We start from the raw sequence: 15371 nt of genomic DNA on the forward strand, positions 1-15371 counted from the left end.
CCAATCATAAGTATAATATCCACATAATTTTCAGTTTTTTCATTAAGATTATTTTTAAAGATATTAAGTTTCAGTAAATTGAAAATTTACTTTTCATTTTTTGTACACCCACGTCCAAAAATAATTAGATTTTTTTTCTAAAACAGATTTCATTGTTGTGCTGTAAAACTAATGGGATTTCTTATAGGACTATTTAAGATTAAAATCTTTCAATTTCCGTTCAAAAGTTGTATTGGTTAATGACCTCATTCATTGGTTGCTTTGGACAATTATCTTATATTTTCTTTCATTGCGTTGAACAGAAGAACAGTTTATTTCAGATTTATTGATGATTGTATTTAAAATGCAATTTTGGATTTAAACTCTTACACAGATAGTTAAGGTATGGTATTTATTGTAAAACAAATTAAAAATAAAATTTTTAATTTGTTTAATTTTAAATTTGTTTAATTTTATTTTGCATGATTTTTAAAAGTTCATTTTTATATATGGGGTTTATTTAATTCAGAGCTAAAAGTAAAAAGGTTGTAGTATAAATATAGCTAAGATAAATGTAATAGAATTATTATTATATTTACTACACTTATAGTTTCATAACTAGAAAATGAAAGTAGAATGAAAGCAAAAATTAATTTTAAGTGATAAAATTTTTTTTCCTCTCGTCAGGCATTATTTCAATCATAAGGAGACTAACTTTTTCTGTGGTGTTATCTATTGGTTTAGGTCTTAGTTCGAAATAATACTGTTACTCGGTTCTTAGATTTGTTAATTGTTCTTAGTCTTGTTTTTGTTTTTTTTGTCGGGTCATCTATTGGTTGATGTCATAATTAGAAATATTATTGCTATTCGATTCTTGGATTTGTTAATTGTTCTTTTCCTGGTTAACTTTTTCTGTGGCGTCATTAATTGGTTACTGTCATAGTTAGAAATATACTATCATATATACTTGTATAATATACTTGTTGTAATATACTTGTTGAAATATACTTGTTGAAATATACTTGATGAAATATACTTGTTGAAATATACTTGTCGTAAATTCTTAATTGTTCTTAGTCTTGTTAATTTTTTCTGTTGTGTCATCCATTGGTTGATGTCATAGTTAGAAATAATATCGTTATTCGGTACTTAGATTTCTTAATTGTTTTAAGTCTTGATATCTTTTTCTGTGGTATCATAATAAGAAATTTATACTGTCAAGTTGTTCGAATTTTTTAATTGCTCTTTGTCTTGTTAATTTTTTCTGCTGTGCCATTCATTGGCTAAGTTTCATAGTTAGCAATTTATATTGTCAAGTTGTTTGAAACTTTTAATTGTTCTTAGTCTCGTTAATTTTTTCTGTTGTACCATCTATTGGTTGTAGTAATAATTCGAAATAATTCTGTCATTCGGTTCTGAGATTTGTTAATTGCTCTAAGTCTTGCTAACTTTTCCTGTGGTGTCATCCATTGATTAATGTCATAGTTAGAAATTTATATTGTCAAGTTGTTTGAAATTTTGCATACCGGCCTGAGTAGGGGGCAGGGAACAGTCCTCGCATCAGAAAGGTTCTGGGTTCGAATCCCGAGCAAGGCATAGATGTTCTTTCCTTCTTTGTACTATCTGTCCGTACTGTGGGAGCGACGTTGGATCACCTAATATGGTGCCCCTGTAAGAGAGGTCAACAAGATCGCCCTGTAGATGCCTGAATTGACGGATGTTAACACAGGCGGGCATTAGAAAGAAGAAAAAAAAAATTGAAATTTTCAACTGCTATTAGTCTTGTTAATTTTTTCTGTTGTGCCATCTATTGGTTGAAGATATACTTAGAAATAATACTGTCTTTCGGTTACTAGATTGGTTAATTGTTCTTAGTGTTATTAATTTTTTCTGTAGTGTCATCAATTGGTTAAAATCACAGTCGGAAATAACATTCTGATCACAGTCAGAAATAATTCTTAGAAATTGCCAATATCCCAAGAAAGACACTCTACCCTACGGACTTTCATATTATAACACAATGTATATAGTTATCTACCACTATTATAATTACGAATGTTTCTTTATACTACTTTACTTTATAGTATAAAATAGTGACGCATGATTTTCTTTAAATTTTCGTTAGCTGTGTGAGTATTGTTATCATTATTTACATTTTTGCGCTAAAATGTTGACAATTTGCTTCAAGCTAAGTGAAAAAATATTGACTCACATATTCACTAATTGATTGATTTCGCGCTAAAATGTTGACACTTTGCTTCAAGCTAAGTGAAAAAGTATCGATTCGCATATTCACTAATTGATTGATTAATATATTCACATCCATACTAAAACAAATTAGAATCCAAACGCAGAGAAGCTAATTTGTTCTATAATTAAGGTATATAAACCAAAAAAAACACGTTTTCACCCATCTTGAATCAAATTGTTAATGTTTTATGCAAAAATGGAAGCAATAAGGACAATACCTTCATACCAATTGAATGTTAAAATAATTTTAATTTGTCCAGACTCAGCCGTGGTGGATAAAGGGCTCGCCCCCCGATTAGGTGGCCCAGATTCGATTCTCAGCGATGTCTGGTCGAAATAAATTCCACACTAGGCTCACAGTGCTAACGTAAAATATCCTCAATGGTAGACGGATCATTGGTTAGAGTATCCTTGCGCCAGGCTAAGGAGGTGTTTTGTGGTTTTCCTCTCCATGTAACGCAAATGCGGGTTAGTTCCTTCAAAAAGTCCTCCACGAAGGCAAATTTCTCACAGTACTCGATCCAGGTGTTCCCTTGTCTAGTGGATTAGATTCAAAATTACAAGGCTGCGGAGCTGATCATTAGTAGTCGTAAACCCAAAAATTGGGTCGGCTGTTCAACAACGGTTATAAAAAAATAAAATATGATTGCTACTTATCCAGTTTAGAAACTTTATTTTTTGATTTATTAAAAAATTAAATTAAAATTATAAAAATATGTAGGCATTTCGCTTAATTTCCTCTAATCCTCTACGAATGCAAATTTCTCTTTATACTTAATCTGGGAGTTCCTTTGTCTTCTGAATTGGATTCAAATTTACAAGGCTACAGAGTTGAACGTGAATAGTCGTAAGCCCAAAATTGGGTCGGTAGTTTATAACGACGGTTATAAAATAAAATACATCTATGCTTTAATACATCTCTTAGATTTAGTTGCTTCATTGGCTAAGTTTCATAGTTAGAAATTTATACTGTCAAGTTGTTTGAAATTTTCAATTGTTCTTAGTCTCGTTAATTTTTTCTGTTGTACCATCTATTGGTTGTAGTCATAATTCGAAATAATTCTGCCATTCAGTTCTGAGATTTGTTAATTGCTCTAAGTCTTGCTAACTTTTCCTGTGGTGTCATCCATTGATTAATGTCATAGTTAGAAATTTATATTGTCAAGTTGTTTGAAATTTTGCATACCGGCCTGAGTAGGGGGCAGGGAACAGTCCTCGCATCAGAAAGGTTAAATGCAATTTTCATCATTTCTCTGATTTCCAACTCATTGTTGTTACATTGTAATAAAGTAATCACCGAATTGGGGAATACAATAGAATAAGCTTTTGGTCATAAGAAAGTTTCTTACTACCCAATATATCTCGTAAGAGAAGTGTGAATACGAGAGCGATTAAGTAACAGTAAGTTATGATATTGAACAATAGTATACTTCTCTCTGATGCAAAAGTAAGTTACGCTTTCTAGCTTTTGAAACTGATTAAGTATTCTTGAATGAGAAGAGCAAATATCACTTAAATCCATAAAAATAAGAAATATCTTGCAAATTCTGTTTAAAACTCAAAAAAAATTTTTATAGTGAGATAAAATTTATTTTTGTAAGATAAAATGTATTTAAATTTTTTAAAGTGAGATATTGAGTGAAAAAAAAAATTTTTTTTAATAACTGACCTTAAACGAAACTTTCTAAGAAACTATTTATGATATCACTTTGAAATTCTTAGGGGATATTTGAGATTATATCAGTTGCATTGTGTGATAATATTTTAGCGTTAATAGGAATATTTTTTGAGTTATGAAAGATTTTTAGCGAAATTTTAAAAAAAAACTAAGATTTTTCAGTTTATAATTTTTTAAACGAAATCTCTGCTGAAGATACGTATTAATAGTCATACAATAAATTTATATTAAATCGACAATAAAGTTTTTTTTGATGAAATATCTCTTCGGGATGTCTTGTGATACTAATATACACCGAAGAGCCATTACATCATGACCACCCTCCATCTATAACAATGGGCTCACCCAGGTTTTCATGGTTTCTCGCCCAGGAACAATGTTTTCATGGGGCACATTAGGACCCATAATCCTCATAGAACAATCCCTGAGATCTGTAAGCTACTTGAACATAGTTTCAGACCAGGTTCACCTATTCATGGCAACAGTTTTTCCTGCGGGTGATGGTGTTTACCAACAGGATTATGCACCATGTCATAAGGGTTGAATCGTCGAGGAACATTCCAGCGACTTTCAAGTCATGTCTTGGCCCCCAAATTCACCTGACCATAATCCAATAGAGCATTTGTGGTCCAACTAGGAAAACCAAATTCGTGCTCTGCCACGCTACCCCCTCGCAATGTGAGGGAATTGCAGGACCAGTTGGTGAGCGCTTGGTACCAGATACCTCAGACTACCTATCAGCACTTTGTGGAATCAATGCCACGTCGGGTGCTAGCAATTTTGAGGGATAAAGGTGGTCCTACATGTTATTAGCAGGGTGGTCATAATGTAATGGCTCTTCGGTGTACTTTCTATAAAAAAAATTTATAGTGATAATGACACATGTATTAAATAAACGAGGTTTGTCTGCTTTTTGTAACCACTTTACACTTTTTTCTAAACCAAATGGTTATTATGGTTAAGACCCTTTTATTCAAGTTTTTCTCTTTTTTTTGTCTTGCGTTAATCTTGTTTAATTCCGTTTCTTACTCCTTTAAAAGTACTTTGTTCATGTACTTAGCAGAAGCTGATTACAAGCAAGAAAATTTTTACCACATATTTTCACTTTTTTCTAGGAACAGAAAATAAATAAATAAACCGTGGCTTATCGTTAACTCGTAACGAACTCTTAAATGAGTAAGAAAGTATGGAAGGGTAAAATACAAAGAAAATATCTAATATAATTGTGTTGTGGCACAATAATGCTTGATACATCTGTCGCATAATAGCTTTTACAAAATATGGTAAAATTGTTAAATTTTTTTAAATTTATCTGAAGTTAAAGCTCAGAAAAATGTCTGTAAGAAAAATTTTTAGAATTTATCTATTTGGATCACATTTTGAAAAAAAGTTTTTCAACATTTAACATCTGAAATATATTCTCTAGAAAATCTAAAAATGAAAAAAAAAAAAATCAGTTGAATATCTTAAGTTATTTGTTCCACATAAACCTATATTTTAAAAAAAATCTTAAGATTATATTTTGAATATTTTTTTCAGATTATATTCTTAAGACTTTCTTCAGACAATATTGTTAAGAAAATCGTAAGAATGAGTGGTCCAAATAACTTAAGATATTCTTAAGATTTTTTTAAGAAATTCTTGAGATTCTTTTTCGTGGGGCTGCTGCCACTTTATATATCACCAGTTAAGCCTAATGAAGTTGGTTAAGCTTAGTTGTTTATTGAACAAACTGTGTTAAGATTATCTAAAAATAGTATCATATGTGTAAAATTAGTTCAGTAGTTCAAAAAATAGTATTAATTTTATTTTACTTGCTTTTTTATGACAAACTACAGATTAAATAATTGGCAGTAATCAAAATCAGTGCAGCAAACATCACTGATGCTATCTTTTTGACACTTGCTGAAACTGAATTATCTACAAAATATATAACAATGTTTTAAGTTGAGCCGTGGTGGCTCAGGGGATAGAGTGATCGCATCCCTGTAACATGACACACGAAACCCAGCAGTGGCAGATTGCTCCTGACTCACACCGACCACAGTGTTGACTTAAAATATCCTCAGTGGTAGACAGATCATGGATTAGAGTCCACTTACCGTCGGGTAATTAAAATTTTTACAAAAAAAACACCTTTCCAATAATGAATAAAAATTTTTTGTGCTTTTATGGAATAACAAAAGGTTTGCAATAAAACTTCATTTAATCAAATACATATATTTTTGGAAAATATATAGCTACGAAATTTTCAAATATACCAAAATAGATCAGACCACGTTAAGCCAAAACAGCATTAATAGTACAAATTCCGTATTAATTCTGAATTCTAAGTTTCAAATTAAATGTAACATATATTATTCAAAAGATTGATGTAAGTTTAGATTAATGTATTCTATTTTAAAAATACTTCATAAAATCAATTGTTTTGCTCGTGTGCAGTGAACGGACTATAAGCCGACAGCCCCAAATAACTATTGATCTAATGATCAAATCTTCATATTCTAGGACTGATGGTTCAAAGGTGTGACCTCAAATATGCTTATTAATAAGTGCAGACGATATTTTAAGTTACGAAATCAGGCACAAAAATATACTATATCCTAATTTTAAAAAAATTGCTCAACGGGTTTGGATTTCTGATACCCAAAATTCAGGAGGTAGCCCAAATCTGGGAAATGGGATCCCAAACGTTTGGTCAGGAGAGCTGTCAAAAGTTTTAATCCCTCAATGATAATTTTACTTTTTGCATATTTTACCATATCTCGAAAATTAAAAATTTTTTAACACAACTATTAGTTTTTTTTATCCAAAGATATGTCCATGCAAGATATAACTTCCAGCAAATATTTATTTTTTTATTATTTTATTTAATAATTGTCAAAAAACACTTTTAAATTGTAAGGTATACAGTTTTTACATCATTGTAAAGAATGCAATCTTAAATGGCAAATTACAAAATTTGAGAGAAAACAGTCGATTATTTCAAGAGAAATCTAATTTTAAAAATATTTCTTTTTCAGCAAAACTTTCACAATCGGATGCGATGGAGCGATAGAAATGCTAAGAAATGCGTATACTTGATATCAACACATATTTCATTTACTTTCTACATCGGCTTCTTCCACTGATAAATATCTTTAAAATAATAATAACTGAGAAACGGAAATGTTTATGCAGGATATCCTGTTAATACAAGAGGAACTCCAAAATACCATTGCAGCTTTTTTAAAAATTAAAGCTCGTTATTTTTTTAGAAAGTTAAATCTTATCGATATTTAATCATTAGAAAAAAATTCTAAAGTGTTCTTATAAAAATTGATACTGTATGATGTATGGTATTTAAGTCTTTGATGTTCTTGACGAATTACAAATAAAACGGCCATTTAAAATATGATTGTTTTGCCTTACTTTGATCCAGAACAGGGATTTCCAACTTACATGAGGCCGGGGGCCGCAATCAAAATCACCAACACCATCAGTCAAATGGCGGGCAGCAACTTTATCAAAATTTTATATAGGACTCTTTAATGATTGAAGGAATATTAAATATTAATGTCAGATTTTTAACAAGCTGTACAGAGCAAAAGTATTGAATTACAAATAATAATAAATATTTTCTTGAATAAATATTTTCTTGGATGCAAAATCTGAAAAAAAAAATTTTTTTTGCAAATTTGTTTGAAATAGGTTTTTTTTTTTTTTTTTTTTTTTTTTTTTTTAAACGGAAGAAAAGCATTTTAAACCCATATAGATTTTTTACGAAAATTGGCAGCAAAAAAATGACAACTAACATATTTTAGTTCGCTAGCCGCCAGTTGGAAACCACTGATCTATAATATCAGTTTAGTCCTATGATTGCTACTTGATCAGCGATGGCTCAGGGGATAGAGCTGTCACCTTCCAATGAGGTTAACCGGGTTCGAATCCCGGCGATGGCTCGTAGATACGAATATCCACATCCGGCTTGCAGCGACCACAGTGCTGACGTGAAATATCCTCAGTGGTAGACGGATCATGGGTTAGAGTCCCTTTGCCGTCAAGCCAACCGTGGGAGGTTCTCGTGGTCTTCCTCTCCATGTAACGCAAATGCTGGTTAGTTCCATCAAAAAGTCCTCCACGAAGGCAAATTTCTCCCAGTACTTGATCCAGTAGTTCCCTTGTCTTCTGGATTGGGTTCAAAATTACAAGGCTACGGAGTTGAACATTGGTAGTCGTAAACCCGAAAAATGGGTCGGCTGTTCAACGACGGCTGTAAAAAAATAAAATATGATTGCTACTTATCCAGTTTAGAATCTTTATCTTTGGATTTCTTAAAAAATTAAATTAAAATTATTAAAATATTTAAGCATTTCGCTTCATTTAACATTTCTGCATTTTTGGTGAAGCTGACTTTTGCTTAAGCTGAAAATCAATAAAATTAATTGAAATATGGTTTTCATTGAAATGGAAATAGTAAAGTATTATTTTTAACATTGAAAATGGTTATAAGGGAAATAAATTTATATATTATTGGGGAAATACTATTGCAATACCTAATGGGAAATACTATTGCAATTTTTTATAAATGCTTAACATTTCTTAAATTATTTTCTATACTGTTATTAGATAGATAAGATGCGAATATTTCTTTTAAATATTGTTTATCATTTTTCACTAGCATTTTACTCCAATAATTTGATAATAAAAAACCTGAATTATGGTGTGCGACCTAAGAAATCTTAACTCTCGAATTAATCTTAATAAATTAATTAAATTTAATCTTAATAACACTTCCACGGAATCTTTATGTAGAGCGGAACCCTTTTAGGAATCGCTTTTATAAATAACACAAAAAATTGTAAATAAGACGAATTCAACGGAGCATAATTTACCGTCAACCAACTCCCCTACAGACCAAGTAAACAGAATATCACCGTTACACTACAATCAACTTTATTCAAAAGGAATTCTTTGCAATACAAAGGAAGACACTTAATAGGGACTCGTGTTTTTAAGCATTGACTAGAAATTGGAGCATGCAACGTTTCTTCTAATTCTGAACCAACAGGACGGAAAACCATCCGGTCTTCGCAAACAGGACGCCATGACACACAGATTGTCAGTGATAAAAAAATAAATAAAAAATGCATACACCCATTTGATAAGCATGCTTGCGTTGGAGCATACCTTACATGCCCTCCTCACCTGATTGTTGGTGTAAAAAAATAACGATTCGTCTACTTCAACAAAGATTGTTGGTGACAGTTTCTGAAGCCAAGTGTGGCATTTCCTTGGTGCTTGGCTGGATCCGTGACCAATGCATGGAGGGTGCGAATGTTTGACATGATTTTATTTTTTGTCTAACAACACTAACTAAAGAGCAATTTCGTATTATATTTTTTTGTTTGAAGAACATTGTGGTAATTCCTCCGTGGATAGTGATTTTCCATAGATTCTTCTTGTCATTAGACTCTATTTTACTGGTTCTTAGCGTTGTTTGTTGGCGATCTTTTGTGGACTTTGATAATAAGTGCACCGTTCTTCAATTAATCAACTTTGTTGGCAGATTTTTATGGTGATTATCTTGAAAAATTGGCGAGATTGATTTTTATGTTTATGATTCTTTAGTAATTTTCTACATTTGTCTAATCGCATACTAAGTAAACATTGATGAAACGATTAATACTTGTAACCTTTAATTTCGAATTACATATTTAAAAGATGTTCCTAATTGAATAAAAGCAACAAAAGTGAAATAAAGAATTGAATCTAAACATTAAACAATGCTGAGGATTGTTTTTAGCATTCGAAGCAACTCTAAGTGAATGTTATAACAAGAGCAAGCCGTTTTTACATTCTTAAAGTTATGCCATTTGGGAAGAATTAGTTAACAGTTTACACATATATGCCTTTTAAGTAGATTGCCTTAATTGAATGTGAAATATTTGATTCATTAAAAGACTTTTTTTTCACTAGTTATCCAATGTAGTAACTTATTGTGAACTATATAAATCAAAACTATCTGTTACTCGTTTAGAAACATAAGAAACTTGTATGAAATATACATTGTCATGAATTTAACTAGAAAATGTGCACCGGTTTGTCTTTAAACTCTTCTCGATGGTTTGTGCGAGTATCTTTTTCCTGGCAAAACTTTATAAATTTAATGCATGCAATGATGTCTTACATGGAAAGAAAATCTAGGAAGATGTTTTACCACTAAACACAAAAAACTCTGACAGTTCGAACTGAAAATGAAGAATTATCAGAATAACTACAGAGAAATTATCAATATTCTGCAAAAGGAAATCTACAATAAACTGAATAATGAATGTTCTTAATAAGGCATGCTGCTTTTTATGGAATATTACTTCTGAGTCAATCAAAATAAAACATCTGAGAGAATCTTTCACGTTTCCTGAAATAATGGCAGATGTTTTTTGAAAGATCATGATGCTTTTTGGATTACATAGAAGACGAAGGAGAAAGTACCTAGTCACTGTGGAAGTTGGTATTAGTTGGCATTTGAATCGCCGTAGAGTCCTTCGCCAAAGCGTAAGTGGAACTTTTTTTTAATGAAATATTCGATTGATGATTTTGTATCTGTTTAAAAACGCTGCAAACCTTAATATTTGAATGTATGAGATTGATTTTTATTTTGATTGCTATATAACTTAAGCAGAGAATATTAAGTAGTGCAAAACAAGAAATAGTAAACAAATTAAAAAAAATTGTCTAAGTGTTGAACTTTGTTGTTAAGTAAGCTTCGAAATTTAAATGTTTGTAGCAACTTTTCAAGTATATTTTCTAAATCTTTTTAGTTTTACAGTAAATCAGCATTACTGTAGTTCACTGACAAAAAAATATGGTCAAAACTAACAGAATATGGTAAAATTTACCATACTTAGGGCTCTATGGGAACACCAAAAAGCTCGATAATTTTATAAATATAATGATAACAAGTGCTTTAGTTATGATTTTGGAAAAATTAACAATGAAATATGGTTTTATAATGCTTGATAAAATTTTGTAAGTGCGGCAAAATTTGGTAATTTTATCATTATGCCATAGATCATGGCATAAAAACCATTTATTCGGTTCAATTTACTTCTCAGTTGTATATTTTTTACTGATTGTGGGGTAAAAAGAACTATAATTTTGAAAACCAGAATTTCCGGTAAACCTCCGGTAATTACTAAATGAATGATTTGAATACCGTATATTTTGGTTCTTATTGCCAGAATTTCGAGTTTTTTTCACCAGAAATGTTATAACCATACAATACGGTAGTTTTACCAGAATTTTTTTCCTCCGAGCATAGTTCTTATCATATCGCCCGATTTCGTAATCATACATCCATTAGAGTAACGAGTGAAAGTTTTTTGGGTTAGGAACAGTGTCTCAAAAATATTTCTTTTTGTCTAACGTAACTTTTTTCTGAGTGAATAGTGTCAAAATAGTCAAATAATTTAATTTTCAATCCTCCAGAACTATTTTTCAAATAACATTCAAATTTTAGGTTTTACCATTTAATAATGATGCAAAAAAAACATTTTTTTTAATTCAAAAGTGTCTTGACCCTCGTTAAGATAAATAATAAAAAAATTTAAATAACTATAAAAGTGTATTATTTTTTATTTTTATAACATTTTTTACTTTTTTTTATCTTTGAATAAACAAGCTTCATAATCGTGTGACAAATTATTTGATCATCTTAGTCCTACGAACCATTAAAATTGCATCCTAAAACTCGAAAATCCCACCATTAGATTAAAAGTTATTAAGTTACTCGTTTATTTTTTTTTTCATTTTGCAGAATGTACATGCATCAACTTTTCAAAGTTTATTTTTTTCCTATAAATATGAATAAACTGTTCTAAGTTTTGGATTCTCTTTGTTGAGAAAATTGGTGGATACGACCGGGATGTCAAACATGGTTCAGAGATTTGTTTCTTAGAACTATTCAAATTTTTCTTTATTATTTTTTTTTATCTTTGATTTGTTTCTGCATCGTATGTCAATATACTCGAATGAAACAGAATTTCGTTTTCGGTTTTCTTTTTCACGGAAGTGAACAAAACAACAAAAATGTCTCTCAAAGCATCCGAAAGAGAATTGTTCAAATAACTTAACAAAATCTGTCTCTCAATCCAAGCAGAAACATCTTCTTTCAACAAAACACATTGTTTATATTTACAAAATTTTACCAACTTACATTTTGTTGAGTATTCCAAGTTTAAATCCAATAAGGAAGTTATTTTATTTCCTTAAAACACATGTCTTTTTATATTATATTAGGATAAAATATTTAATTTTTTTTAAAAAGATGTCATAACAATAAGCAAGATTATATGGAAATTTAAATTATTAATAAAATATTTATACAAATTGTGAAAGCAGAAAATTTTCAAATTGTGAAAGCAGAAAACTTTTTAATATGAAATAGTAACGTAATTACACTTTTATATGTTTATATATATTTTTTTCGCACTAAAATGATAAAAAAGGCGAACAACAAATTTTTAAAGTGAAAAGAAAAACAGGGCACATAAAAAATTGTAGCAAACATTTCCTGCTAAATTATTATAATAACTCATCGTTTTTTTTATTTGATCTTTTCATATTTAATATTTTTTTCGTTATTGAGTAAAGTCAGCACTTTTGAAACATATTTGCTGGGGAAAATCAATCAAAATTAGAATTATGCTTAATTTTCAACAACATTAATTTACTCATTATCCCCTACATATGTAATAAAAAATCTTATGTAATAAAAACTTCTATATTATATTGTATTTATAAAAAAAATTGATGAATTTTCGCAGAATCCCTTTTTATGCTGACGGGGATTTTTTAATGTAGCTAAGCAACACTGCTTTTCTTTAAACTACATTATTCATTAAGGATTTCATCAGCTATTAATTCATTAGCTAAGGATCAATTTCATTAGCTATTAATTTCATATCATGAGAGAGACTGGCAAGGGACCATAAATAAGCTTTTTTCCAAATTGCTTCTATTTTTTAAAATTTTGTTGTGAGTTGCGATTATTTTAGTTTATAAACGAAACAATAAATCGTTTCCCTTTAATGAAAATTCATCAGATGATGTTCAAAAGCAAAAAGTTTGAAGCTGACTTCGAGTCGATTATGGAGAAAGTCATAAAAAGTTTCGAAGCTTCATTCATGCTGTTTACGAGTTAAAAAAGTAGAAAAAAAATCTTTTTAATATTAAAATGTCAAACGATTGAAATAAAATTAAAACCAGCGTAAAAAAGTAAAAATAGGATAACAATAATATTAGAATAAAAGACTAAAACGTGAACTCTACTACTCAAAGCGGATTAACCATATTGGAATGTGGACACAATGCGCCTATTAAAGCCTTTTATTAAGGCAAATCCCTGTTCTTTTCTCAAATTGTATAATGAAATTTAGAATAAAAGATTGGACGTGATGAATTGTAAATGGATATCGTCTGATATTTTAAGACAGGAAGGAAACAACTCTACCCTAGCAAAAGGCGTGGGTTCCGGTATGATTATAGTATCAGAAACGTGTGTTGACATTGATAATGGTTAGTTGACAGATTGTGATTTTTACTGCGTTTGTATTTACATTTCTATTCGGACACTGACCCCTATGGCTGCCCTTTGAGATAAAAAAGAGTGGACATCTATGAATTCTAGTGCTTCCTTTCCGTTTTTTTTTCTTTTGAACAAATCAACGCTAAAGGTCATATATAAAAATATTTGGCGGCCACCATTTTTCTTTCACACAATAGAGTTGGATATATTCAGCTTTAAATGCCATCAAATGATGTAGCCATTTTGTTTATAAAAAAAACATTAATTTCATTTTTGTTTTGGAATTCGTTACCCTAGCTATGACCAAATGACATAGTTATTTTTATGTGCTGTGGTATAGATTTTTATTTTATTTTTTAATGTCGTTAAACATCGGACCCAATTTTGATTTTACGACTATGCTCAACTCTGTAGCCTTGTAATTTTGAACCCAATCCAGAAGACAAGGAAACTGCAGAATTAAGTATTGGAGAAATTTGCCGTCGTGAACTTTTTGATAGAACTAATCAGCTTTTGTGTTACATGGATAGGAAAACCGTGAAAACTCCCCACGTTTAGCCTGAGGACTTTAACCAATGATCCGTTTATCAGTGAGAATACTTTACGCCATTACTGTGGTCAGTGAAAATATGCGTGGTGATAGCGCAATTAACCATAAGTATTTTTTTCTGGAAAAAAACGGTTTTTATTCTACATAAAAAAATTTAAAATTTATCAATTGCATTTTATTTACTATCATTATCTTTGCTTAATTTCTAAAAAATTCTGAACTGTTCCTAATCTTTTTTTTAGTGCTGATACGTTTGTTTCAATGTGTAATTTGCTTTGCACAAAATTCATCAGTAATATATTTCAGTAATATACATCAGTATTATATTAAGTGCATAAATTTATTTCGGGAAATTACAAATTATGCAAACACTTACGTTTCATTTCATTTTTTTTAACAACGTAAAATATTCTAGAAAAATTTCAACAAATAGATGTTTGACGAAAAAGCGATTAACTATCAGAAGCAAATAATACACATTTACAAAAAAAATATATAGGAAAAAATATATTTTGAGAAAATATTTATAAAAAGCAGTAAAATATTTAGTTTATGCATTGTGACATTTTAACAGAGAGATAGAGAATAAAAATCCATATTTAGAGTAAATATGTAAAGAAAATTTCGCTGAAGTGTTTAGTTTAAGAACATTTATATCTTTTTTATAGTTTGTATTTCTTTCGTTTCCCTTGGACAATTCATAAAAGCGAAAGAAATAACTAAAATAAATTGGTTACAGAAATAAAAAACAAATGCTATAAAGTATTTAGTTTATGCATTCTTATATTTTCTTTACATATTTTTTTCGGCCAATTTACGAAGAGAGATGTGAAAATTAAAATGACTATTTTGTTGAAAACATATCAAAATGAAAACGGTAAAGAATTTAATTTATGCACTCTTATATCTGCTTTACATCTTCTTTTACTTTCGAGCGGTTAAAAAATTTAAAAGAAATTAAAATGGAAAATAAATGATGGTTCGATTAAGTAACACAATAAAAATCACTAACAATAAAAGAAATTAAAAACAAATTAGCTTATACTTGTCATGTTTATTGTTTTTGGTTTGGAAAACGTTTTATTTTATTAGTTAATATACGTTTATAAACCATATTTGAAGAGAGGGAATCTTGATTTTAACTAACATCAAATCGTAACAAGCGCATGTGATTAGTTTAATAATTTCCTATTTTCGTTACTATGACAAGTGTTATATTTTTTTATAAATGTTTTTATACGACCTCAATTATTATTTTTTTATTGGCGAGTTTGTTCAATTAATTTATTCAACACCCTGTTATTAAAAGAACATTATTGAGACTTAGATTTTTTTTTTTTAAATCT

At 29.7% G+C, this 15371-nt stretch overlaps 1 protein-coding gene across 2 annotated transcripts in view; it reads left to right on the forward strand.

Annotated features, from left to right (window-relative positions):
• The window catches only part of LOC107445775 (rho GTPase-activating protein 45), a 233965-nt gene that overhangs the window by 53393 nt on the left and 165201 nt on the right, over positions 1-15371 (forward strand). The window contains exon 1 of one of the 2 annotated variants that reach the window (XM_087163599.1): positions 9202-10444. The exons of the other annotated variant lie outside the window; for it this stretch is intronic. Within the exon in view, the coding sequence (XP_087019725.1) occupies positions 10340-10444 (105 nt within the window). The 5' untranslated portion in view covers positions 9202-10339. Of the gene's footprint in view, positions 1-9201; positions 10445-15371 lie in introns of those variants that run through there. 2 annotated transcript variants of the gene reach the window in all.

Source organism: Parasteatoda tepidariorum, chromosome 5, assembly GCF_982258835.1.
Source record: "Parasteatoda tepidariorum strain Cologne lab strain chromosome 5, Ptep-v5.0, whole genome shotgun sequence".
Taxonomy (NCBI): domain Eukaryota; kingdom Metazoa; phylum Arthropoda; class Arachnida; order Araneae; family Theridiidae; genus Parasteatoda; species Parasteatoda tepidariorum.